Source organism: Tachypleus tridentatus, chromosome 7 (genome assembly GCF_004210375.1).
Source record: "Tachypleus tridentatus isolate NWPU-2018 chromosome 7, ASM421037v1, whole genome shotgun sequence".
In the NCBI taxonomy this organism is placed as follows: domain Eukaryota; kingdom Metazoa; phylum Arthropoda; class Merostomata; order Xiphosura; family Limulidae; genus Tachypleus; species Tachypleus tridentatus.
Window position 1 is genome coordinate 161,352,731 of NC_134831.1, and position 27,558 is coordinate 161,380,288.

A 27,558-nucleotide genomic window follows, 5' to 3' on the forward strand; every position below is an offset into this window, starting at 1 on the left:
TTTTTTTCAAATCTGATAGTTAAATTCACCAAAGTATGTGATGAAAATGTGTATGGAAGTTTTAGTAAATGTCACAGATTAAGAACTTGTTTTCCTGATTATAGCAATGAATTTTATTATCTGATGAGACAATCATTCCCTACAACAAATAAATTTACACAAGTGTTGTATGGTAGGCAGTTATTCAAATAACACTATTATTGCAGCTGAGACTGATCCCTGAAATCTGTTTTATAAAACAACATTGATAGAATTTATCAAGAAACAGAAAAATCTAAAATAAGATGCAGTTGCATCTACAGAATTTTGCTACTAATCATTTGACAACCTAATATGTTCTTTGAAGTTTCCATCTTTTGTAAATTCATAAACATAAAGTAAATCTTGACACAATTACATATTGTCATATTTCTATATTATAATAGATCAAACACATAGAATTTGTTTTTATACCATAAATGTTTAGGTAAGGTAACATAACTGTATAGTTAATTTCTTTTTGAATTTGAAGAACAGTTTCCAAAAAGCAAAATTAAATTATCAAGGAAATCCAGAAAGTTTGAACAGCGTTTATCAAGTAAAGTAAAATCACTTCACTTTTATGATTTGTTCGTGATCATTTAGTCTTCCATATTTAATACAGCGACAACTGACTACCTATGAAAAAAACCTATATTATACACCATAAAATTTGAACAAAATTGTACATATTTTTCTCTGTTGGTTTTGAAAAACAACAGAACTGCCATATCTTAAGACTATGTACAAACACGTTTTCATTACATGAGCTTTTGCCACCTAACTGGAAGGTTAAAAAAAAAAAAAGTAGCAAAAGTTAAAGCTATTTCAATAACAATCAAACACAGTAATTCTAAAGTCTTACACCAGTCCCTTCTACCATATTAATGTTTATCTTGAAAAAAACATAGGGGTAATATTCTCCTTGTCCCAAGTTCAATCCAGGGATGTCCTGCAATGATGGAAAAAAAATCTCATCTATTCTGAATTTAAAAAACAAACTGAGAATATTCCAATCATTTACAAAACAGTTTAACTAAGGACTATGAACAAAGAATAACACACTTTAAGCTGGGAATATCCTGCACTAGAGAAGTGTACATTAAACATAAGTAGTAACGTCAACCACATTAGATAATAACTTACATTCAAATGGTCAAGAGCTGTATATTACAGCTGACAACCAGTACTTAAACCTGACACAATGTTAAGCTGCATCACTAATTATTTTAAAGTATCAAGTAGCTAAAAATTAAGTATCTTGAATAACTTGTATCTGTAGAACTCTTTATTAGTTAAAATTATATTATATTAAGTTGGTAGATAAGTTGTATTTAGTTAACCCTTTTGTTATCATAGAGGCTTACTAAGTGTAAATGCACAAAATACTTAACTTCTCTCAGTTTGGTCATCTTAGCCATGTAGCATAAATTACATTGTCATTCACCAGGAGGCAGTATTGGATGAAACATGCTTGTAATCACTACGTTTGTTCCATTTTGTTAAAATAATTTTACCTTTTATTGCCCATATGCTGCAAACTACATATTTGTTCATAAAGTTAAAATTTTCCTGAACTGAAAATGTATTTCCAATGAAATATTTACCTCCTCCTCTCACAAAAAGATTCCTGAATTATTATTGCTGTCTATTGGTACAAAGTTTTCACTTTCCATAAGCCTTGTAATCTCCACTACTTTCTGCATACCTACATGCAAATGATCATGCAGCAACTTTACACCAATAGATTTGTGACACTGTCCTTTTTATAACTATCCCTCTTTCCAATCAAGTTAGCCAATACAATAGAAGTAGAGAGGAGAGATGGGAAATGGAGGTGAATATAAGTATTTATTTGGAAATACATTTTCAGTTTAGTGAGATGTTAACTCCCAAAACAGTATCTTATCTGCATTTGCATAAAGCAAGTATCCCCCTGCTGAACTGATGAATGGCTGATGAGAAGATGATCCTCATTTAGAAAATGCCCAAAAACAGACCATGTGGTGTGGAAAAGGAATTAGAAACAACACGCCAGTGGGACACCACCACTTTTGAGCCAGGTATACCTTTCACCCTTGAGTAAAGTATTGCTAAAATGAAAGGGTAAAAACTTGAATGGATCACAAAATGTTTTCATCATTAATGAGACCTGTAGGTATCAAATGACCAGGGTGCAATAAATTGTAAATAGGAGTTCTACCTTAACCAACACCTGGCAGCATCTGGAATTGTATCTGAGATCTTCAGCAGGAAGAATGTCTTATACCTTTCACCTTAAAAACAGATATTAGAAGGGAAGATGAGCTTCCATACCTTGTCTCCACATCTGGACATCTCCAACACTGGATCAACTGGGAAACAACATCCAGCAGATGGTAGGAAGTAAGAAGAGCTCAGTAGGCATTCATCTCTGGTCCCAAAAGTGGTGACATTGGGATTATCTCATCCAGTCTATGGTAAGAACAGGGAATCCAACCTTAAACATGTGGAAATTCACATATTCCATCCAGCTTCACCAGGAATAAATATCCAGCAGATGGAAGATGAAGAGAGACCTCAATTTGGAGTTGTATCTCCAGTCCAATACCTGGGGATACTGGGAATTTATCATTTGGTCCATAGCAGAAGGAAGGTACCAGGCAAACACATGCAATGACTTGTGTGGCTGAATCATCTACAACCAACACATGGAAACGTACATTTGCAAAATGGTAGGAAGGAGGAATACCTCAGCCAGAGAAACAAACTGCAATACATAGATATATGGTGGAGAACTACAACCATTTTCTGGCAAACCAAAATTGTACAATGGGGCCTAAGATCACACTAGCAACACCAACAGAATGTCACTGTCCTTTACTCAAGAGGACTGGCCCCAAAGGTTCATCACCCCAGCAGCTTAGAACTGGTAACTGGCAAGGACTCCCATACTCTACTAGAAGAAAAGGGGGACAAAATGTGTCGGAGAGTTTGGAGGCCTACAGCACTGGAAACAGTGCAATGGGTGGCTGTGATACCCTATTTTAGAAAGAAAAGCTACCACAAGAATGGAGTTGATCATCCAACACCTGGTGGCATGTGGAATTCTACATGAGGCCCATGACAGGAAGAGACTCAATGCCAGCACTAGAGATAAACAGTAATTCCTATTTGCTTTATCCATGAAGTCTATGAGCAATGGTCTAGACTATTTGGCTGAATACAAAGGGAGCCAAGGCAAAGCCAACAAAGATGCCCCAAAGTGAAAACACATGCACCCACAAATAACAAAAGAAAAATGTCTGGATGTGAGGGAAACAAGAATATGAAAACAGATATACATAAAATAGGAGTGAAACCTCCTCATACAAAAGTAAGGAAAAGTAAGATTGAGCCCCCTCTGACCAACACTGGAAAGAAATATGATTGCACTGAGAGTGAAATACAATGAATGGTGATATAAGAGGGAGGACAATAAATGGAGTTATGGAGAGTTGTTGAAACAACTTCTTTCCATCTCTAAGGATGTAGAAAGATCCCTCAATACCTAGTCATAGAAAAAAGAACATGCACAATGCATGTAATAAAGAGGAAGGTAAAAGAACCCTTATGATAACAGGATCTCAACCAAGAAGAACCCAACTTCATAGTAGCCACAGTTGTAGAGCAAGGCTGAATTGAAAATGTCATTTTGGCAAAAAGGAAATGGCTATGAGCAACTGAAAAACAAAGTAATGAAACTATAGAACCGTCCCAACCAAGAGCTGGAAGGAGAATGAAGACTAGGCAATAATGGATAATATAATAAATGAACAGAAAAATTCCAGTGTAACAAAACAAAACTGAAGCATCAGGGTCTAAATCCTACATTGAAACAAAAACTGTTAAAAAAGTGTGAGGCAAATTGTAAGTTGGTAGAACAAGAAAAGCAAAAACATGATATGGATGCACGTGGGATAAAGCATACAGACAACTAAATGCAAGTTGGTGCAGTATTTAGATAACAGGGAAAATTTAAATGAAACAGGGGACAAAGACAAAAATTAACATACATGATGAAACAAGGACAAAAGAAGCCTGGATAAGACCCAGTAATCATTATGTTTATTAATTGATAAAATTATACTGATGAATATTAAGTTATTTTTAAACTTATGTTTAGTCTGATTCAAGTACAACTTGTGATCAAATTCCTTATGCAATGCAGTACAAAAACTTAATGTGATTAGTACCATTCAGTGGATTCCTTCCTACTAATGTCCACAACTATTCCACAAAAACCATCGAGTTTCCATTGGTGAAATTATACATTACTTCATGTAACTGATTAGAAATCAGAAAAAAAATTTATATAACAGTGGGTATTAAGACTTCCCATTGTGAAAACTGATCAAAATTTAGGGGGAAAAAAACCATAAAAGCTGAAAAAGGGATTGGAGGCATCAGGCTATATACCCATAATCCAATAATACAATCTAGAAAAGCTTCTTTTTTCTGATTGAAAAAATATACTCCTAAGTGAAATCTGTAAAATATCTTTACAACAACATAAACACAGAAATAAATGAGACTGATTCAACTGTGGCATTTGTAGTTGCTGCTTATCTTTGGATTCATGCTCGAATAAAGCAAATCATATTAACTGGAAGTGAAGAAATGATGGTGAAAAAAGAGTAATGAAAAGACAAGTATTCTAAGAAGACAAAATAGAATTAGATTACAGGAATGTTAGGTGTATGATACTGATGCTGGAGAATATGGAAATGCTGAAACCTGTAAAACCATTACTGATATGTACAGCTGTAATTTTTCTCATACTTCATAAATTTTAAACATGAAAAAAGATTCTGGATAGTAGTCAAGTAGTTTATTTCTACCAATCAACACCTTTTCAGACATAATATTTTAAAATGTTATGTGAGGCCTGGAGAGTTCAGTTTTTCATGACCAGGGGTTTTAAAATTATGCTGAGTACATGTTAAAATAAATTACATTTGCTGATTTATGTGAACTGAGTCTACAATTTTATACAAGCACATGGTAGGGAACAAAATGTCCACAACTACATCTTCATTCTACAAAGGGACAGTAAGCTTAACATTATGCACTACACACTTCACTTGTAAAAGTAAAAGAAAAAAAGATTATCTTGGGTATAAAATTACTTTATTTGGTACACATCAAGTTTTCAGTATAATGTAAACTGAAAATTTATTGTTTTGAATTGTGAAAAGGTTGATTCAACAATTATTTTTGAAATCATGAATTACTCAATTAAACTGAACAAACTTGAATTAATAAAAAATTATGAGAAATCATAAAAGCAATATTCTAGATAGTTAGAATGAACAATAATAGTATACATGTAAAAAACAGTTGGTTTTGGTTGAGAAAATTTTTATGTAGAGGAGCGAACAAAGTGAACCTGATGATGACCAAGGAAGGTCGAAACATTGTTCGCTCCTCTACATAAAAATTTTCTCAACCAAAACCAGCTGTTTTTACATATATATTTTTCTCTACAAGTGGATTTTCTCGTCATCACTGAAATAATAATTGTAATAATCAGAAATAATAAATTTGGTTAGATAATTATTTTTGTGACATTAGTCAATGTTCCAAGGTAATTGAGTTACTCAGCTCTATCTAGGTGTTACGGCTGAATTGATTGATTGATTGATTGATTTAGTGTTTTATGGCACAAAGCAGCGAGGCTATCTGTGCCAAACATCCGTTGAAAATGTAAAAATAAAGTAAATGTAGTAAAAGACATAAATGGAAATGAAGGTAAAACAAAAAAGTATAAAACCAATGTTGACACCTAGTCTACAATGTTAAGAGAGAAAGCAGAGTATAAGAAGTTGTAAGGTATTTACTCTAGCAAAATGGTAATGATCATAACCCGCCAGGAAGACTAACAGATAAGTTCAAGAACTACCGTCAGTCACCTGAAGTTGGCATTTCCAGTCCTGGTTCTGGGTTATGTGTCATAGCAGCCAGTATCAAAATGTAAAAGAATAGAAGTTTTAAAAGACACATAGCAAAATCGCAATAATGAGTAGCCAAATGTCCAGTAAAAAGATAAAAGTCAAGTAAATGGAGTAAATTTGTAAAAGTAAATGAAGGTAAAAACAAAACAGCAATTAAAACAGAAAATGGCGTAAAAAACCAATGGTGACATTCAGTCTACAAAGTTGTAAAGTATTTACTCTAGCAAAATGGTAATGATCAAAACCCGCCAGGAAGACTAACAGGCAAGTTCAAGAACCACCGTCAATCACCTGAAGTTGGTCTTTCCAGTCCTGGTTCCGGGTTATGAGTCAATATGGCCAGTACTAAAAGGTAAAGTAGTAAAAGTGTGAAATGATATGCAGCAAAAGTATAATAACGACTCGCCAGGATGACTAACAAGTAGTTCAAACGGATAGTTCAAACAGTAGCGTTAGTCACCTGAAGTTGGCCTTTCCAGTCCTGGTGTCAAGTTATTTAATGTTCTGGCCATTGTCCAATGTCAAATTGAATGAGAGAGATTAAAACTGTAAAAAAGGAATCACAATTAAAAAGGTGTAATGAATAAATATGCAACACTTAAATGAGATTAAAAAGATTAATGGCCATTAAAAAATTAAAAACGTTATCAAGGTGGACAGAGTCACCATTACCAATAACACTGTCCAATGTTACAGATTGACCCTGGGAAAAAATATGTTTAAAATATTGCCGTCGTTGAGAATTGTAACGATGGCAAGAAAGTAAAACGTGGCTGATAGTGATTTGAGTGTTACACAAACTACACATTGGTGCATCAGTTCCAGATAAAAGAAAATGATGAGTTAAAAAACTGTGACCAATGCGTAGCCTAGCGAGAACAACTTCCTCCTTCCGAACTTTACGGAAGCTAGATGGCCAAAGTCCAATTTTAGGTTTGATTTGAAAAAGTTTGTTGTCGCGTTGCTCACTCCAAGTGGACTGCCAGCTGGCACGGAGCCGAGCCTTGTAGACAACACCATAGTCCATGTGCACGAATAGGCATAGGAGTGATGGTGCTGAAGCAGACATATTTAGCTGCCATGTCTGCAAGGTCATTCCATAAATACCAACATGGCCTGGTATCCAGAAAAACTGGATTGAAGTAGCTGCTAATGAGAAATGGGCCAGTCGGTTTGGAAAAATCAGCGAGAATAGGATGTGAGCTAACGTGTAGCGATTCCAAGGCAAGTATAGAACTAAGCGAATCAGTATAAATAGTGCAGTTGGAGTACTGCTCAGCTGCAATATGATCCAGGGCAAGAGATATGGCATACAGTTCAGCAGTGAACACAGAAGCTGTAGAGGGGATTCTGCGCGCAACTACTGAACTACAGCAAACCATAGCAGAGCCCACTGAATTACCTGATTTAAAACCATCTGTATAAATGGGAACTGAATGATTGTTTGAAAGATATTCATTGAATAAAACATGGTACTTCCAATCTGGAGTATCTGCCTTTTTTAGGTGACTGAAAGAAAAGTCACATTTGGGGGCTGTAATAAGCCATGGTGGGATGGCCCGACCTGTGGAATCTGCAATGTTATCCAAGGACAGACCCAATTCATCCAATTGCACCCGGATGCGAAGGCCAAACAGAGCAATGACAGATCGTTTGTTCTGAAAAAGTACTGTCCACCGAGGAAGGAAAACACATTCCCAGGTGGGATGTTTTGGTAAGGAACGAAGCTTCGAAGTATATTGTAAAGATAGTTGCAAACGGCGAAGGTGTAGAAAAGGTTTATGAGATTCAATGTATATACTTTGAACTGGAGAGGTACGGAAAGCCCCAGTGCAGAGTCGAAGTCCTTGGTGATGAATGGGGTCCAGCAGAGCCATAGACCATTGATCCATAGTCAAGTTTCGATCGATTAAGAGCACGATATACCTTTAACATTGAACAGCGATCTGCCCCCCAACTGGTAGAAGAGAGAACACGGAGGATGTTCAGTGCTCTTGTGCATTTGACCCGAAGCTGCTTTAAGTGTGGTATAAAGGTCAGCCCCAAGAACAGTGGTATCTGGGACCACTGGCAGCAAAACTTCACCGATATGAAGTTCAGGATCAGGGTGAATACCCCGTCGACGGCAAAAGTGCATGCATACGGTTTTAGAGAGAGAGAAATTAAAGCCGTTCGCCAGAGACCACTTCCGTTCACGATTGAGGGCAGTTTGTAGTTGCCGCTCAATATATCTCATGTTTGACGACTGACATGAGATGTGAAAGTCGTCGACATACAGCCCATTCGCAACAGTGAGAGGGAGTTGTTCAGTGATGGCACTTATCTTTATACTGAAAAGTGTGACACTCAATACACAGCCTTGAGGGACTCCAAGTTCCTGTACAAAAGAACGGGAAAGTGTCGAACCCACACGAACTTGGAATCTCCTGTCCATTAAAAAATTTTTTAATAAACATGGGTAGATGGCCACGTAATCCATATGTATGGAGGTCTCACAAAACACCATACCTCTATGTTGTGTCGTAAGCCTTCTCTATGTCAAAGAATATTGATACAAGATGTTGGCGGTTGAGAAAGGTTTCTCTGATAGATGTTTCAAGACGAATTAGGTGGTCTGTGGTGGAGTGCTGTCGACGGAACCCACACTGGGTGGGCGAGAGGAGGTTGTTTGATTCTAGGAACCAAACAAGATGAGCATTAACCATCCTTTCTAAGGTCTTACAGAGACAGCTCGTCAAAGCAATTGGACGGTAGTTTGAAGGAATCTTGGGATCTTTCCCTGGCTTAGAGAAAGGTAAAATAATAGCCTGGCACCAGGCATCAGGAAAAACATTCTCCTGCCAGATCTAGTTGAAGACAATCAGAAGGACATCAAGAGAAGCAGGAGATAGATGGTGCAGCATGTCATAATGAATATCATCAGGTCCAACAGACGTACTGGCAGACCGATGAAGGGCCATTTTCAGTTCCACCAGAGTAAAGGGACAATTATAGTCAAAGAAACAGTCAGTTTGAAAGGAAAGAGGTGATTGCTCTGCCCAAGTCTTGATGGCCAGGAAGGTGGAGGAACAAGCAGAAGTGCTAGATACCCGGCAAAAGCTTTCACCTTGAGTGTCAGCGATGCTCCGGACATCAGTCACCTCCTGACCATCAGAGAGTAAGATCGAGAGGGGGACAGAATTGTAGTGCCCATTAACCTTTCGAATCCTGTCCCATATGATCTTGGAACTGGTGGTAGAAGATATGCTAGTTGTGAACTTAATCCAAGATTCCTTCTCGCTTTGACGTCTTACCCACCTAGCATGTGCATGGGCCCGTTGGAAAGCAACACGGTTTGAAAGTGTGGGATATCTACGAAAAGTATCCCAGGCCCGTTTTTGAGCCTTCCGTGCTAAGTAGCAAGCAGGATTCCACCATGGACGAGGATATCGTGGAAAACGTGTTGAGGTTTTAGGAATACACTGAGCAGCTGCTTGTGTAATACAGTCAGTTACTGCTGCTACACAGTCGTCTATTGATGGCTGATTTACGATGGCAGGATCAAGTTCTGCGAGAGCAGTGAAAGTGGACCAGTCTGCCTGATTTAGCTTCCACCGAGGCACGCGGGTAGGGTGGCATCGACCACGGCCAGTCTCTCTCAAAAGGATCGGAAAATGATCACTGCCTAGTGGATTACTGTCAACCCTCCATGAAAAATGGGAGAATAATGAAGGGGAGCAAACCGAGAGATCAATAGCGGTAAAGGACTGACTAGGTGCATGAAAGTAAGTGGAAGAACCAGTATTGAAAAGAGAAAGATTGTGATCACAGAGCATCTGCTCTACAGATCGACCCCTCCCATCAATAACAGCACTTCCCCAGAAGGGATGATGTCCATTAAAATCCCCTAGGATTAGAAATGGAGATGGCAACTGTTCAACGAGAGCATCAAGATCTGATTGATCATATGTCTCTCCAGGGGACAGGTACAGAGAACAAACAGTGATGGTATGACCCAAGGAAACACGGATGGCTACGGCCTCCAAGGGTGTATTGAGTGACAAAGACAGGGTGGGCACATGCTGATCAACCAACAGTGCCACCCCTCCATGTACTCGACCATCACACAACCTGTCATTTCTGTACAGAGAAAACTGCCGAATGGAGACTGTATCAGCAGATTTGAGAAATGTTTCTTGTAAAGAAAGACAAACAGGATGGTAGGAAGCAATCAGCGTTTTGATATCATCCAGATTAGAACGTAAACCTCGACAGTTCCGTACACTGTATCAAGGTGGCCATTTTAAAAACGGGTAGATGAAGTGGCTGGGGAACCCTTCGGTTTACGACCACGTCTTTTTTCTTTACTGTCTTTAGTCGGAGGAGGTCTATCAACTTCCATGGATCCTGCCCTGGGTCGAGTGGGCAGGTTTTTGTTATTGGAAGGGGAATCCAGTGACTGAGGACGCGAACGAATAATTGTTTTGTCTCTTGTGGTGGGAGAAAGAGAGTTATCAGAAGAAATGCCTGTATTTGAAACTGAAGGATGTGGATCTTGAGGTTTGTTGGAAGGTATGGAAGGAACAGAGATGGGTGTGGAAGTCAATTCATCAACCTTTTTAACCACGAAGGTCAAAAGGCTTTTCATTTGTTTTGAAAACGATTCTCTTGGAGGCACAGAGAGATCTGTCTGCACTCCCACTGTAGTTGTGGAATGAAGTGCAGCAGCATATGTCCGAGATGGAGTGGTGGACAGCAATTTCCGAGCCTCAGGATAATTAATGTTATGTATCGTTTTCAAACGCTGCACCTCTTTTTTCCTCTAACCATTTTGGGCAAGAATGAAAGTAAGAGGGGTGAGAACCATTGCAGTTGATGCAATGTGGGTTCATGTCACAGTCATAGGCATCGTGGTCCTTGCCTCCACAACGAGCACATGTCAGGGAACCACGACAAGATGTCTTTGAGTGGCCGAATCTCTGACATTGGAAACATCAAAGAGGGTTTGGAATGTATGGCCAAACCCTGCAAATAAGATAACCTGCCTTGATGGTGGCAGGTGCACGTGGTGAAGTAAATGTTAAGATGAGGGTATTTGTTAGCAGTGTAACTCCATCTTTGCGAGTGGAAATGCGCCTCACTGCCTTAGGCGTGCGGTCGAACGCACATACTGCTTTTTTCCCCCTTCTGACCAAGAGGGAGCGGGAAACAGCAACCCGTATATTTTACGACAGTAACCGCTTCCACTGAGGCACGTCAAAAACCACCGTCACAGGTGGTGTCGAATCCACCACGACGGGTAGAACGACAAACTTACTAGGAAAACGCCGCACAGTGTTCTTAAAACCATCACTTCTCGCAACGTTTTTTTTGCCCCAATATATTGTTTTCAATGCACCATTACGGTTGTTCATGCAATCTCTCTCTGCCACTTTCATTTTTTGTTCGGCCATTTCCTTTCACTGTTGGTAGTCGTTTTCGCTAGTACTCACCACCTGTGTGGAAACGGACCGTAACCAGCCCACAGGTCCCGGGCTCGCAGGGTTAACAGGTGAGAGGAGGCTGAACACAAAGTGTCCATCCAGTCTCAGACAGACTATGCCCCCTGTTACGGCTGAAATAAAACAAGGTTAAACCTATACAGTTTTTCATATATTTTACATAAATTGTGTATATGGCTGAATGGAAACCCATGTGCTAATCACTACATAACAATCTGTCTCAACCAAAGACCATTCTCAGTAGAGAGCTGTGGGCTAACAATCTAATAAAGCTGAATTTAATGCACAAGGTAATAGGGCTATCTCTCCTAACAGGACTGATCCACATATTCTGAACACTCAGTAATGACAGCACCACTGTTTGTACAGGTACATAAGCATTCAGTGACAAGAGTGACACAATCCAAACAAATAGTGCTTGCTCCAGCTTGTATCATAAGATGTCAGTAATTATTTCTTTAGTTGCAATGCGCCATATTTTGACAAGTGTTCTTCATACTGAATTTGTATTCAGTGATATATTGTTTGTGAGACCTTTCTCCATTGAATATACAATAAATCCATTAAATTGCTATTATTATTTTTATCAGATCTTCCAAATTTCACTAATTCCTGGAAATACAAAATACCTGGTCATGAAAGACTAAATAACTGACATCCAAACAGCCAATACCTAATTTTTGTGTATATTAAATTTGTCATAACTTACATCCACAGGGCCTTGTGCAATGCTAGTGTCTAAATGGCTGTACAGCTGGTTCAATACTTCTCTCAACCTCTTTGCAGACTTTTTATGAGGACGTAAGAGCATTGCTTGAAAATTCACAGGAAGACCATACCTGCAGCAAAAGAAGGAGTTATTCAAACCACAAATAGTTACGTTAACAGCTTTAACTGCAGTATATCTGTCCATTCCATGAATGCCTGCTGTAATGTTAATACCTAATGTAAAAATTATGCTTGAGAATTAAACCACACACAGTTTCTCTGCATGAAATACTTTATAAAAGAATCTTCTTTGTCATTTCCCCTTTTAAGAGAACAGATTTTACAGTGGTGATAAAAACTTTGTTGTTAATACATTCCAAGTACACCAAATATTGTTTCAAAATACTACAAACATATAAGTCAACCTTTTGTCTACAACTAATAACAAACTTTTACAACAAAATGTTTTAATTAATATTTTTGTATACTTACTTGAATGCTATAAAACAACCATGAATAGGTAGAGTTGATGCTTTACAAATTTCACAACTAGCCTCAAACTTCAGATGATAAAACAAATGCCATGAAAGTAAGACAAACAATTCAACAATTATCCACAATTTGCCTCAAATCAGAACTTAAGTTGATACAACTGGTAAAACAAGTGTCATGAAAGTGAGACAAACAATTCAGTTACAGTAATAAAGCATTCTTAGTGACTAGAATTAACTAATCAAAAATTAAATACCACCTACTCAAGATTTGAAGACTTTTTGAAGAAACTATGATGTAGTCAAAAAATAAACAAACATGAAGTCCACCAAGAATGGAAGATAACCATTGTCATGTTATAAAAAGTACTACAAGCCAGAAACACTGTTGAAATAGTAAATTATGGTTTTCATGGAAGAAGAAAGTTCCTTCTAAAAAATGCACTTATGCCAAGGCTACCATTTTTATTTACCACCATTCCCAGTTTTAAACTACTAACTAACCAGATGGAAGGAGGCAAGTGAGCACCACCCACCCATCCATGCTTCAGGACTGATGTGCAAGATACTTTATGTTATTGCACAGATTATAACCCAATCACCAACTCCAAAACTGAAAGCTCTCCAGTGGACCAAGTTTCACTCCACTTTTCCATACATGCTGTTTGCATGTTTCTATTGGTGAACAGAAGTCATGTGATTATAGAAGTAGTTTGAGAATGAGAGTGTGAATGTCATCAACAATTTACCTAAAGGTATTGATGACTTAGATAAAGAGTAATATCTAACTTCTCATCTATAAGTTATAAATAATGTATTGGAATGTATTCTTTTTAATGTTCCTTCAGAACTTGATACCTACCTCAGGACAGACTCCACAAACACCCGTAATGCCTTGACATGAATCCATGCTGTGAAAGTTTCGCTGAAGTTGACTTTCAACCATCGAACAAGTAGACTCTGTGGAAGACAGTGTTTTCATTTTTCTAAATAAAAATATTAATGTTAAATATGATTTATAAAGAATGAACTAAATTATTTTTACAATCTGTTAAATAACACTAGATCATAGTCTAATACACAATTTAAACTTTCACATACAAACTGCTTCTTTTTGTCATGTTCTAACTTCGCTATTTCATTCTTTCCTGCCAGTAATTCCTCCTCATTATACACAAATTCCCTAACAATGAATCTGCAAAAGAATAAAAAAGATATACTTTTGTTTTTCTGAGTATACTAGAAAAACTTAAACATTTGTCTTTCTGACTTTACATCTTATGTTTCACAAAAACAAAGTTTGTTTAAACTTCTAAATTGCAGAGTTAAAAGTTTTGAATAACAAAATAACTGAAAGAAACAAAATTTTATCTATAAACCATGTTTTGCAGTTTTTTTGGTTTATTTTTAACATGAACTTGCTGAATTTCTGTACATAGTATTTAAGTAAATTGTATCCTAGGTTATTCTTAGTCAAAAAACTGAACCTGAAAGCTTATGATTATTTTACTGTTATTGAAGTGGTTGAATGTTTCGTTACAGAATAAAAAAATTGATTGTTCTATATGAATAAACACCAACATTTACACCAAGCAATACATCTGGAAAATAAAATAAATAGAGGAAAAACAATTATAATACTTAAGATATTATACAAGGTTCAAAGTTTCTTGGCTGATTCAAGTCCAACTTACTTGTTCTCTCTGGCATGAAGTTTAAACTCATCCACGACCTTTTGAAAAAGTGTGACTGTAAAGAGTCCATGATCTTGATCTTCATATATTAATCTAGTACCAGATTAATGCAACATCAACTAAACAGCACTCATATGTTAGTATAAATTCACAAGGAATTTCAAGGGACAGGCTTAATGCTCTATGTTACATCACATTTGTGATTGTTAGATTTTACTAAAGAGAACTACAGCTCCCATATTCAAATTTACAGACCCTTATAATAATTATAGTTGCATTTTCATTTGTCAAATATCCATGCAGAAAATTTAAATGTCTTGAGGCACAAAATTAAAAAAATGACACAAACTCAATTCATAACCAAACATTTTAATTTAGCTTTTTAACTAAACCAATTATTTAATGAATAATATTTTTACTGAAACTGAAATTTTAGGACTTTACAAGGACCACAACTTAAAAACAATTATTTTCAGAACTACAAAGACCACTGTGGATCCTGACTTGGCATTATTAAGTACCACCTCACATAAATTTTGTGGTTTTACATTATCATAACCTTAGTTCACACAGCATTTGCAACAATGTCCTCTCACATGTTAAGCATTATGATTTTACTAAATCATGTAAAATCTATAACAGAATTAATGCTATAATTACATTTCTAGCTCACCCAGGATCTGTAATAACTAAGCCTGCCATTATAACAACCTTTCCTCACATGGAATTTTGAAAAATTAGGCTTAATATTACAAAACCATTAACTTACATAGACTGGGAAAAGATTAAATCTCAATTTATTGAGCTGACACTGACTTTGTTGTACTGAAAGGTAATTTTAGGAAAATAACAATAGATCATTGACTTATAAGATGGTTAAGCCTATCAAAACTCAATGTTTTTCACTGATATGATTCCTCTGAATCATGTTTGAAAGACAAAAGAACATATACTTACTCACTAGATCTGGGTACCACCATATCTGTGAGTTTCTCATATTTCAAGTTCCAGTCTTTGTACAAATTTCTTTATAAAAAAAAAATAATTCTTAACTGGTGTATTACCTTCATTAATTAAATTCCACAAGATAAAGTAAACTATATTACATGTATGAGATATCAATTTTACCTTTGAGCAATTTTATCTAAGCTGAACCTCATTTCAATAAGACTAAGTTCAAAATCCATAAAACCTTCAACACAGTGGTGCTAAACATAACTAAGTTTTCATATTCACAAAAAAAAATTGTTAAAGCAATAAATGAATTTTAGGCTTACCGAGGTACCACAACCAGGAGTGTGGTCAAGTATTCTGATCCATTAACAAAATGTTGTTTTTTAACTAAGTCCCCCAGATTTCTTGCAAGTAAGCTTCCACTGTGATAACAAAATGAGTGAATTAAACATCTTATGTCACCTCAGGTGCATTAAAAAAAAACAACCTCCCTAACAACCACTAACAAACAAAAACATTTTACTATTTTCCCTTTATTCTGGTGTTTTAGTAATTTTAAATTGCACAGAGAAAACTTTTATTAATTAATGATTTTCAGATTATTCTTTAATCCTGTAAAAACCAGTAAACTTCAACCATAGAAAAATGTTTTATTATGATTTTTGCTCTTCATAAATTAACTTAACAAACTAAGCTCACTAGATCTCTGCAAATAATTTAAAAGCAAGAGCAAAAAAAGAAAATAATTTTAATATTTTTCACCTAATTCACTCAAAAACACTTGCCATATTCTTTTTGTTTTTTGTCAGGAAGTTTAGTTACAAATTGCTTTAATCACATTATCACTTAGAAATCCTTTATGATACAAATTTTTATTGTGTGTTAAATGTTCACAACAGAAACATCTGGAGACAGGCCAAGTACCACCTGTCTACATAAAATAAATGTCTTTACGTGAAGCATTATGTAAACTTAACTATAAGAAGTGATACTTAAAACAAGGTTAAAATATCACTGCATGACTAATACTATTATTTTACCTTCAACTTTTGTTTAAAACACTGAAAATGATAAAAGTGAACTTTAGCAACAGGGAAAACACTTACGTGGACTTTCTTTCCAGGGATTTTAGGTTACCCTTTAGGTTATTGTAGGCTGATGATTTAGCTTTTAAATCTGCATCTATCTGAGACACTTGCTAAAAATAGTGAATTAGTTTGCAATTACTGTTACAGACTGCAAATACAGTGAAAAATGTTTTAACATTTGAGTACAGTAAAACATCATTCATTTATAAAACACAGTTAACCAATAAAATTGTCATCCCATGCTATATTCATATATTAACCATACCTTGTTTATTTTTTTCCATGTTTAAATTTTATCATCTCTTTAATCCACAGGGAGCACAATTATCCTGTATAAGTTGCAAGTGACCAGCAAATAAAACCCTTATCTCTGAAAACTATTCCTTTCTACATATATCATCATCATTACAAAGACTTCTGATGCACGCACAGTTTCTACTGAAGTATTACAAACATCTACACACAAGAATGAGCTGAACACATGGTCAATGGTTCACTCTTCTCACCACTCTCACATACCTGTATATTTATTGGACCTACTTGTATGTGTACATTTTCAGTATGCAACTCATAAAGACAGAGTGACAATTTAAATAAAGGATCTAATTATAACAATTGTCATAAAAAATAAATTTAAACAGCATGGTGCACCCAGGGAGTTGGGTGCATTTATATCCACATCTTTTCAATTTTCCTTTACATTTAGTGTCCTTCATACAATTTGTTAATTATATCAATTCATAACAAATCAGCAGTCCCTTCAGGTATCAATAACTGATGTATTACTGTAATAATCCAATGTTTTCTAGGTTACAATATTGTTATCATTACCATAAAATGCTCTTAGTTCAACCAAAAAGCAATAAGCTATGATATACAACCAATACATTTAAAAATAAGTAAACTATCAAATTAAGCTAACTGTAACTCGTGTCTTCCACCCATGACATAGCAACTCATAGAATGGCTCCAAGTTTTTCAAGTAGCTTGTAGCTCTGTCATTCCTTGATGGATTTGTGATCTAATTATAGTTTTGGACTAAGGAGATCAAATCCTTTCGGCTGATGTACTTGATCACACCCAAAGTCTGATAGATTAATTTATTCTAATCTTGCCTAAAATATTTTCAATTTGAGGGTAGACTGATGAGGGTAGATGAACTTTTGCCCCACACTTGGTATTGCTGATGTACAGAAATATAGCTAATAAAAAGGAAAGAAAAAATTTCTTATAGATTAATTTACTCTATTAGCCTAAATGAATTTCAAATAGCATGGCTATTAATGATTCCCTTTTGTTTTCCATTGAAATGAGCCTAAACGTACAATTTCATTTTCTTTACTTAATAAGGTTTCTTTATTATAAAACACAAAACTATACAATGGGCCATCTGTGCTGTGCTCGTCATGTGTACCTGACATTTATTACTGAGCCACTGCATGACATTAATAAAATATTGGTAAGTTACGTAAATACAAGAAACCAGAAGTTTCAATGATCCCTTCATTCTTCAGCTATTTCTAAATATTCAATGTAACCAAATTCAACCTTACTTTACTTATTATCTCTGCAATATTCCTCAAGGACTGTTTGATGGGGTATTTGGCCATATCCCATTGAAACTTCATAATGTATATAGCTAAGTCAGCTGATAAACAGAAAAAGGGCAAACATTATTCAAAATTTCACAAAAGAAAAATAATTTCTTAAAAGCTTTTATGTATGGCTCAAAAACTGCTTAAGTGACAAAGTATAGATATATAATTAATTTCAGAATCAAAAACAGTTACTTTTTGTATTGAAATATGCTTGATATACTGTTGATTTACTTCATATACAAACTTAAATAAAAGATTACTGGTGATATTTAGAAAAAAAATATATATATTTTTTTAATCACACCTCCATTAGCAAGCAGATGTTCTACCAAACTGTCCCTCTGGTTTTCCAAAACTTCACCAAGATATGTTGCTGACTTTCTTGTAACACTATAGAAAAAAACCATAACTCTGAAAAATATAATTGTTTGAAACTTAATTTTTTACCAAACAACTTACAGTTTTAATCATGGAATTCTAGTTGTGAAATATACAGTTACCAAAAAAAAGTTCCCATATTTAAAAACATTGTATGTTAAAACCTGTTTTTTTTTTACAAGAACATAACATCATTATTGATACACTAAGAACCACAAGTCTTATGCACAAATGTATGGACACTGGCACAATGTCTCAGAAACAACTCCGAATGTTTAATGTGCTTTCTCTCATTCTCAATAAATATATCAAGCTGAACCTTTATATCATTTGGTTTTGGAGTCATTTTAACAGTGTGCTCAAAATGTTTCTCTAATAATAAAAAGAATAAAAAATACAAATCACTGATTTCTTCAATTAAAGAGTTATAACATATAATCCTGTCTTTGTTGTTTAGGGTTTGCCTTATTTGTTTGTTAATCAGTCCAAAGTTGTTTTTTCTGGACACAGTCTTGACAACATGTAAATAAGATTGCAACAAAATATTAAGTACAGATGATCAGTATTTGTGTGATGTTCAAAATCAAATAAATGATTAAAATGCAAAGATTCTTAGCTGTACAATTAAAAGTTTAATAAGGCCACACAAGGATTTCAGTGTTTTCATGTGAAAACCATTAATAGCTTATTAAACTTCTGCGTAAATACATATCATTGCATTTTATTTATTTTAACAAAACATTACTTTATGAAATATATATCTCCAAAAATATTACTTTTCCATATTTTCATTTAAGGTACAGGATTTTACTGGTATCGTGTTCTAAAAAATTTACTATGGGAATTTTAAGAGCAAACTGCCCTTTTTACCTACCCTTCAACAAATACATCAAGCTTTCCCAAATCATCTGAAAGGCCTACTAGTTGATCCAATGTCCCCACCTACATGCAAAATATTTGTGTAGGTTACATCAATTGTGTAATATTGATCATTAATAATTTAAATTCTAACAAACTGTACTTATTCTATGTAGCCTAAAGAATACAAGTCACACAAACATTAAAAACATATCAATACTTTTAATGATACAATATTACATACATAAATATAATCAGTCTATGAAATTAATTTGCACACATTTTTAATACACAGATTATGAATATAAAAAAACTGAATCAGTGCACCTAGAAAAGGATCTAGAGGAAAAAAGTTGTGCTTTGCATACAGTAGTGTGCAAATTTATTAAAATACCTCAACAGCTGTCATTTTATGAACTTTACACAGAAACTAGTCATGGATGTGCTTTATAAATTAACTTTGTAAGTAAAGCAAACTAATCTCATGGGAAACTATTACAAAATTAATATCCTAACAATATTTATGTTTCTTGAATGATGATATTTAGTGTGGCCACCAATGGCACAGCTAGCAGCCTGGCATCCTTGTGTCCATAATATTTTCTCAAAGTTTCTGGAGTAATTCAATTCCATTTGTCTTGAAGTTGTGTCCAGAAGATGTCTTTAGCATAGCTGGTACTTTTGACAAGCATGTAAACCAAACCAATCCCAGATTTAATCTATGGAACTTGACTCTGTGTTGTCCACTCCATTCACTGGAGATCTCTTGAACTTTCTTTCTTAAAAGTGTTTGAAATTTGCTCAATCAGCTTCTTACCAAAACCCTCTGGTACATATTGACATCCTGATGTAGTAGTTACACTAGTCCCTGATTTTATCAATTATGTGAATATATTCAAAACCACTTGAAGACACTGCTTAAAACCATCACAAAATCTTTTGGATGCTTGTCTTTTGGCACAAGGCACTCCTTTTGCAACCTCTCAGGACTCTTCAGGTAACATATAAACACCATTTCTGACAACACGATTCAATTTGAACTCACAAACCCAAAGAACTTGTGCCACTAATTCAAAGACAAACATTTTTTCACAAAAAATAGTCTCCTTACTGTACTCTCTTTGTACAGTAAGAGGTTTTTGGATACTAACCCTCCCCAACAGCCACATTTCTGCAGTGTTTTTGAGACTGAATTTGAAACTTTAGCTGTGAACAACTTAACATCAGCAGCAAGGGTTTTAATTTTTTTCTTTGATTCTTCTGGGAACTGATATTTTTTATATCTAGCACCCCTTTTTCTCTTCATTCTCTGATTTGCTTGATGTTACAGAAATGGGTACTCTCATATCTGCCCAGTACTTGATAAACAGGCAAGGTCTACTGTGATGTTTCTCTAACTCCTAACAGTACCAAGTAAACAATTTATTCTCATTCTGTTGAATTAATTTACCTCTCTCTCTCCATTTTGATATCGTAATGGCTACACCACACTATATTAGGTGTACTAAACACTGTACTTTGGGAGAAAAAATTATCCCCTCTACAGATGTATGCACCTGCCTAACATGCTCAGAATGTGACATACATTTGATAAGGTTACACCACATTCTATTTACAACTTTCAAACAATCTACTGAAATTAATTTTGTAATTATAAGTTGATTTGGTTTTTTAATCATAAATTAATACATAATTAAAGTCAATAATTAGGTGAAAAAATGAATAATTTGCATATTTTGATGTTTTTTCCAACATTTGAACTAGGATGATTTTATTTTGTAGGCCCAACAAACTAAAAATACATGAGCAGTAGAGTGTTCTCACAAATATGCATCCTAATGTATGTAAGAATAAATCAATGAAAACAGCAAAATTAAAATAAAATCACAAATATATAGACACAAAACAATAAAGGTGCTAAGCTTGGCAACAAAAAGAACCAACATACTAACAGTTAAGTGCCCTGGAGCCTCAATAAAATGTTAGGAAAAAGCAGATACTAAAAGTTCAGATATTTTGTTGTTTTTAAATCACTATTGCAGTTTAGTTGAATGAATATAACATATTAAGACATATTATTAAAAATATACTAACTTATGTTTTTTACTACATGTTGATATATAATACACACATTAAGTACACCTCCAAACCTACTTTCATAACTACACAAATATATACCTTTAGATCTGGAATGTGGAATTTAAAGTTATCAGACAAGCTGTTTTGCTTAGAAGTAACAGAGTTCAACTTTTCCCAAGTTTCTTGACATGTTCTCTCTCCAGGAGCAGATATCAACCAGTACTCTGTCATGATGGACTGGTCCAAAACCTGTACGTACATCATAGTTACAAATAATTATATGCAAGTCTAGTCATAAGCTGAGAATCATAAACAAAATATCCCTATGATTTAAAAGTCACAACCTTTGCTAAACTGAACACTTTTTCAGATGAAAAACAAAATTAAGTACACCACACAATCACACCCTATAATTTAAAAGATATTAGATATGTGATACTTTACAGAAGTGTTTTCCTATCTCTTCATTTCCCACAGTAAAACTAAAATGCAGTATTCACATGCAATGCCAAACTAAATCTTTCTATTTTAACTTCATTTACTGTAGATGAGGAAATGTTAGATTACTAAGTATTTTGACCCCATTTCAATCTTATACAATCACCAAAGAATATCTAATTTTGTAAGATGGTGTGGTATATAGGCTGATGCAGCCATTATTAAGGAAGTTGTAGTGAATATAACTGCTCCAATTCATTATTGAGATACGTACACCAAAGCAGCCACTGTTAAAGTCGTTCACATGAATCACAACTAAACCCATTCATTGTAAGCACAAACAGACAACCATCAGCTTCAGACACCATCTTTAAACAAAAATTGCTACATGTAGTTGATGTATTAAACAACCTAACTCACACACTGAAAATGACAAAAATAAACTGTTTAAGCCTATGACCTAAGTAAAATATCATATCAGATTGCTGGTGATGTGCCTACAATTGCCCGAGAACAGAATCAGATTTTAACACAGATTGATGTTCTCAATTTATATATACTAGTGGCATGTGTCAAGCTTCTAAACTCACATTCAAATAAATCAAAGGACAAAAAAGTGGAAAGTATCTCAGAATGGCTGGTATGAGATACAATTTCATTTCAAGTGAGTTTCTCATAATCAAGAAAAAAGTAGAATGTTGCACCAGTAACCTTAAGCTGAACTACAAAATATTGAAAGTCATGCCTACTTTGGATTTCTTCATTGATGTACACCCTATCGCAAACCTCCCTACAAGAAGTGGAAGGCTGAACCTAGTAACAGTAATAAATACTAAAAATGCACTTTTCAACTGATATTAGGACAATTTATGGCAAGTAAAACTATATTGAAAATGCATTTACCTTTGTAAAAATTAAGAAGCAGTTAATATATATAAAATCGTGATCCGAGATGACAGTCACCAAGACTTGTTCGCTTCTCCACGACTTACCTGATTTCACGATACACTGCACTCTCTCTCCCTCCATTTCAAAGTTAACTGAATATATATTGGATATTTTCCTTTTTAAACAAATACACCAATATTACTTTTTTAAAAATCAGATCAGAAAAACACTGGGGATTAATTTAGATTGGATCAGTATCACAGAACAATAGAGATAATTTGCAGGTTTAAAATTGCTACTACAAAGTACAGAATTCCAGTATTCTAAATTAAAAACTTTATTCACAAAAACTAAAATTATTACAAACATATATAAGGTTAAAAAACAATTTCACTAATGTCCACTAGACTTCACAATGCAATTTATGTTTTATGCTGTTCAAGTTTAAGCCCAATATGTTTAAGTTGCTGTTACATACGTATACTTAACTTGTACTTTCCAAGAAAGTTTATCATCACACAAAGATTTTTCAAGTTGCTCTGATTTTAAATGAACAAATTATTTAAAAAGCATGAGTAGTTCAATTCTGTTAAATGCAGGTGATTTAATAACCTAACGATATGAAGCCCTAAATTTTTAGTTTTTCTTTAACAAATGTATCTTTGAGAACACTATAATATTTAAAAATCTGTTGTTGTTTTTTCCATTATGAAAAGTGATCCATTAACTTCAACAAAATGGCTAATTAATGAGTTTTTTTTTTGTCTAATTTATAAAGCGTTATTTAAATAAAGGTTTATGTACAAGTAACCTCTACCAGGGATAACATCTGCAGAAAAATGTAATTTTCACTGCTAAAATAAACTTCAAAAGAAAGTTGAATTCTAGGTAGTTGTGGGGTCCTGTGCCATTTAAAAATGCAAGGATCAAAACAGCAAAACCAATGTTCCATTCTGTAGTCACAACTAACCTGTTAAATACCCACCCCTATATGAAACTAAGTAAACATTAAAAAGAAAAACACCAAAATAAAATGTAATATGTAATTTAATGTAACATATCTGTAAAGGGTAAAACGCAAAAGCCAGTAAAATTCATGATCAATCAGTAACAAACACTGATCACACAGTTTCCAGGTAGTTTTTCCCAACTCAGAACAGCTGAAGTTCTATTGTTGCTGTTACCTGTAATGACAATTTGTGAAAAAGTTATAATTTTCCTGCATTGAAAATGGATTTCTGATAGCTACTTCCTTCTTCTCACAAGTTCAGAATTGTGCTGACCCTTATATGCAAACTTTTTTTTATAATGTATGACAAAAGCTTATCTCTTTGAATCAAAGATTTCACACGTCTCTCATGCATCATCTCTCCACCAATAGCAGAGCACTAGCATCACATGATGTATATGACTCCCTCTATGTGGCACTACCAAATCATCACTCTGAAGTTCAACAGATGATGCAAGTACCAGAAAATTGTGAGGATGGTGGGAAGTGTGAGATGAGGGGAATACCTACCAGAAACACATTTTTAGTATAAAAAAATTATAACTTGCAATATGGTACTCTCCCACTGCTCACAAAATTAGCTTGAATCGCACATTGAAAATGAAAAATCGGTATGAGGGAAGAACAGATATACCCCCAAAAGCATCTGAAGGATACTTCTGTAGAGAAGAGAAACAGATTAGATGACCAGAGATGGGGCACTGCACCACTTCTGAGCCAGGTATTTCTTCTCCATGACCAGCTAGGAATAAACATGATAGAAAAAGAAGGGAGCACATCTGAGTGGGAGAGGATTAGTCAGGAAATGATCCTAACTGGACAAATAAGAAATCTCAATCCCACAGAAGTGGGTAATGGCAAATGATGGAAAGTATTAAAGAGTCTGGAAAAATTGCTACACCTGAAACTGCAATGGATGATCACAAAACCCTATTTTGAAAAGCAAACCATTAGGTGTTGCAGGAATGGATAGCTATTCTTTTCTGCTTTATCCATACCATCCATGGGTGGTACAGTAGGATGGGACTATTTATTAAGTGAATATCACAAGATTACTAATCATCCAGTGATCTTGTGAAACAATCCATCTGAAAGGTGTGCATGAAGAACCATGAAAAGTGTGTGAATCAACATTGCATATAGTGTGAATTTGTTTATGTATGTAAAGAATACTTGGTCAGGCACCACTTGCCACAAAGCAGGATCCATGAGATAAAATTTGAATCAAGGGTCTCTGAAATAAAAGAAAGCATTAACAAAATATTACCTAGTGTCATAGCCACACTGTATCTTACTTTGTGGCTAACATAAAGGGAGATGTAACTTATAATTTCTTCCTGTTTTATGCAGTTTGAAGTGAATGAAATGAAAGTATAAGCCATACAAACACACACACACACATATTTATATATAAAATAGTCTAACAGACTCTTAACACTTATCTCAGAGTTTGCTCAAATGTTTTGAATTTACTGCTTCAAATTATTCATACCATAAAAATATTAGATTAATTACTAGTGACATATTTGAAGTTACTAAAATGTTATACACCTAACAAAACTGAATAAATTTTAGTTCTTTTGTTATATCATGATATACATATATCAAAGTTTGATAGACATTTTAATATTCACATTGAAGACTGATGGAACTTCAGTTATGACAATCCGACTAAGTATAGAAAAGTAAAATTAAGGGATAGAAACAGATGCTCTTGCAGGTTGAATATTGGAATAACTTGGTATAATCCAAGATTTAATGAAAGAACATAATATTAAGTATATACTTAGAGAAACAAGAAGGCTTCTTGGACTCATTTTCAGAGTAGGAATGAAATATATGCAAGAGAGGGACTCCACATAAGAAGGTTAATGAGTAGTATATCTGAGGAAGCTCTTAAAATATTTGTTATGGATAAATTAAAAAAAACTTGCAGAAGTGGCATGATAGCTTGGGAAATTGGTAATCAATTGACAATGCAGCTGTATGTGTCAACAACGAAGTTTTGAAAAAAAAAATTTGAGCAATAACTTTTAAAAACTCAAAATACAAAGATAAATACAAGATATTCAAAAATAGTCATATTATAATGTTTGAAGAAAAAAATCCAAAATGTAAACCTCCCCCTTTAAATTGTTGTAGACCAAGAGATGCTGGGCAGATGCCCAAGAGTTGGAAATAACAGTGTTATTCCTATTATTTAAAGTGGTTTTAAGAGTTGCATTCAAAATTATATAACATAGGTCAGTTAGTCATCATGGACCTATAATGGGAAAAAATCCTAGAGTCTGAAAAAATGAGCTTTGCAAATTCATTTACTGAAATTTGACATCAGGGAAGAGCCAACTTAGATTTACTAAAGAAAATATCCAAGGATGTAACAATCAAAATACATGGATACATGTCATAATTACATGGCTTTGATACAGAAGATTAGCTAAATATAGGTTTCGAAAAGACCAGTTAATTGGATTGGAGTATAGTTCAATGACATGAATATTATAATCAATGGAGTCAACTAGTGAAACGTCTCATGGGTCAGTGCTCGGGTCACTGTTTTTTCTTACTTACATTGATACAGGTATAACTAATAAACTTACAAATTCCCCATTACACAGTAGTATGTTATCTGTCAGCCAGAAGATACTAAAATGAAGTCACATAAGGGATACTTAATGTTACAATTTGTACCATTGTGACAGCACTAAAATGTGCACATACCACGAACTGGGAGAAATATTATGCACTCTGCAGGCTACAGCACAACATGACATATGAAATTCAAAAGAAAAATATTTATTTTTAATTTTGGTATTAATTACTCTTAGAGCACTTTCTGGGGCCTTGTAGAAGTATATTTAGTATTATATAGTTGTATTCAGGGTATCAAGGTGTTCCAGAAAAGACTGGATGAATTGGCAAGATGAATACATATTTTACAAATATTGCATTGGGGTAAAAATAACTTGGTTCTCACGTTGATATAACTTATAAACAGGAACACGCCTTTTTGTAAACAGTGTGACAGAATTTGTGATGACAGGAAACCCACTTGATGTAAAAAATGTATTCTCAAGACGGCTGGTATGGGTATTAAAACTTTAATTAAAATAAGGTACAGAATAAGGTCGAAACGTTATTCTGTACCTTATTTTAATTAAAGTTTTAATACCTATATCAGTCGTCTTGAGAATACAGTATGAGAGCAAATCAAAATTATACTCTACAAATTGTTACTACTACTGGTACAACTACTGTTATTAGTTTTAGTGAATATTACTTACTTTAATCTTTTAAGTTTTAGAACTAGTCCTTTACTAGTATTACCACTACAAGGAGTAACAGCACAGTTTCTCACGAATAAGAACCGTACTTTAAAATCTAGATTGTTTCCCGCCTATATTATTCTGCTTTGTAACTCTCAATTCTTTTATGAATGACTTTTTAATACATTTGGAATAGCTTATTACAATATTAAAAATTCTTACCTATATTACTCAGAACTCTTAAAAATAAATTTAAAATCGATCCGTCATATGACATAAACGAAGAAAAATGTCACTAGATGTCCCTCAAACAGGCTAAAAATTTCAGAACATCGAAAATAATTTAGGTCATTAAATAAGTTTGTTAATACCAAGTTTTCAGTTAACTGTGTGGATTGAGATTAGAAAGAATAAAGAGATGATACAAATGAAACATATATCAGTGTCAATATGAAAACGATTTTTTTAAATACTTTATCATTGTTAGATTTCTTAATTTCCTAGAATTAGATGAATTACATAACTGAATAACTATAACATTACAACATTGGTTTAAAAATTTAATTTTAGTCTGTGCCTGCTTATTAATTCAATGTCTAAAGTTTAAGAAACGAATTAAAATATTTCTAAAACATCAAT

General features: G+C 34.3%; 1 protein-coding gene across 3 annotated transcripts; it reads right to left on the reverse strand.

The window, feature by feature from the left end:
- Positions 1–89: 89 nt before the first annotated feature.
- Positions 90–27,276, reverse strand: Vha44 (V-type proton ATPase subunit Vha44). 3 transcript variants are annotated; one of them, XM_076515165.1, is made up of 13 exons: positions 27,142–27,276; positions 21,418–21,567; positions 19,256–19,323; positions 18,308–18,393; positions 17,959–18,053; positions 16,424–16,515; positions 15,641–15,739; positions 15,321–15,389; positions 14,364–14,456; positions 13,771–13,864; positions 13,532–13,629; positions 12,180–12,309; positions 90–970 (listed from the first exon to the last, which is right to left on the reverse strand). In XM_076515165.1, the coding sequence occupies exons 2-13, from the start codon at positions 21,547–21,549 to the stop codon at positions 872–874; spliced, it is 1,155 nt and encodes a 384-aa protein (XP_076371280.1). In that variant the 5' UTR covers positions 21,550–21,567; positions 27,142–27,276; the 3' UTR covers positions 90–871. The 3 variants fall into 3 exon arrangements, with proteins under 3 accessions (XP_076371280.1, XP_076371281.1, XP_076371282.1); XM_076515166.1 differs by lacking the exon at positions 15,321–15,389; XM_076515167.1 differs by lacking the exon at positions 12,180–12,309 and having other exon boundaries at positions 809–970.
- Between the last annotated feature and the right edge of the window lie 282 nt (positions 27,277–27,558).

Bases quoted from the DNA above. Each gene is read 5' to 3' on its own strand.
- Vha44 (XM_076515165.1), bottom strand. From the start codon at position 21,549: ATGACAGAGTACTGGTTGATATCTGCTCCTGGAGAGAGAACATGTCAA. The intron at 18,394-19,255 runs GTAGGTAAAAAG...TTTTTTCTATAG, and splicing joins CTTGATGTATTTGTTGAAGG to TGTTACAAGAAAGTCAGCAA. The intron at 12,310-13,531 runs GTAGGTATCAAG...CTTTTGCTGCAG, and splicing joins TTTGTGGAGTCTGTCCTGAG to GTATGGTCTTCCTGTGAATT.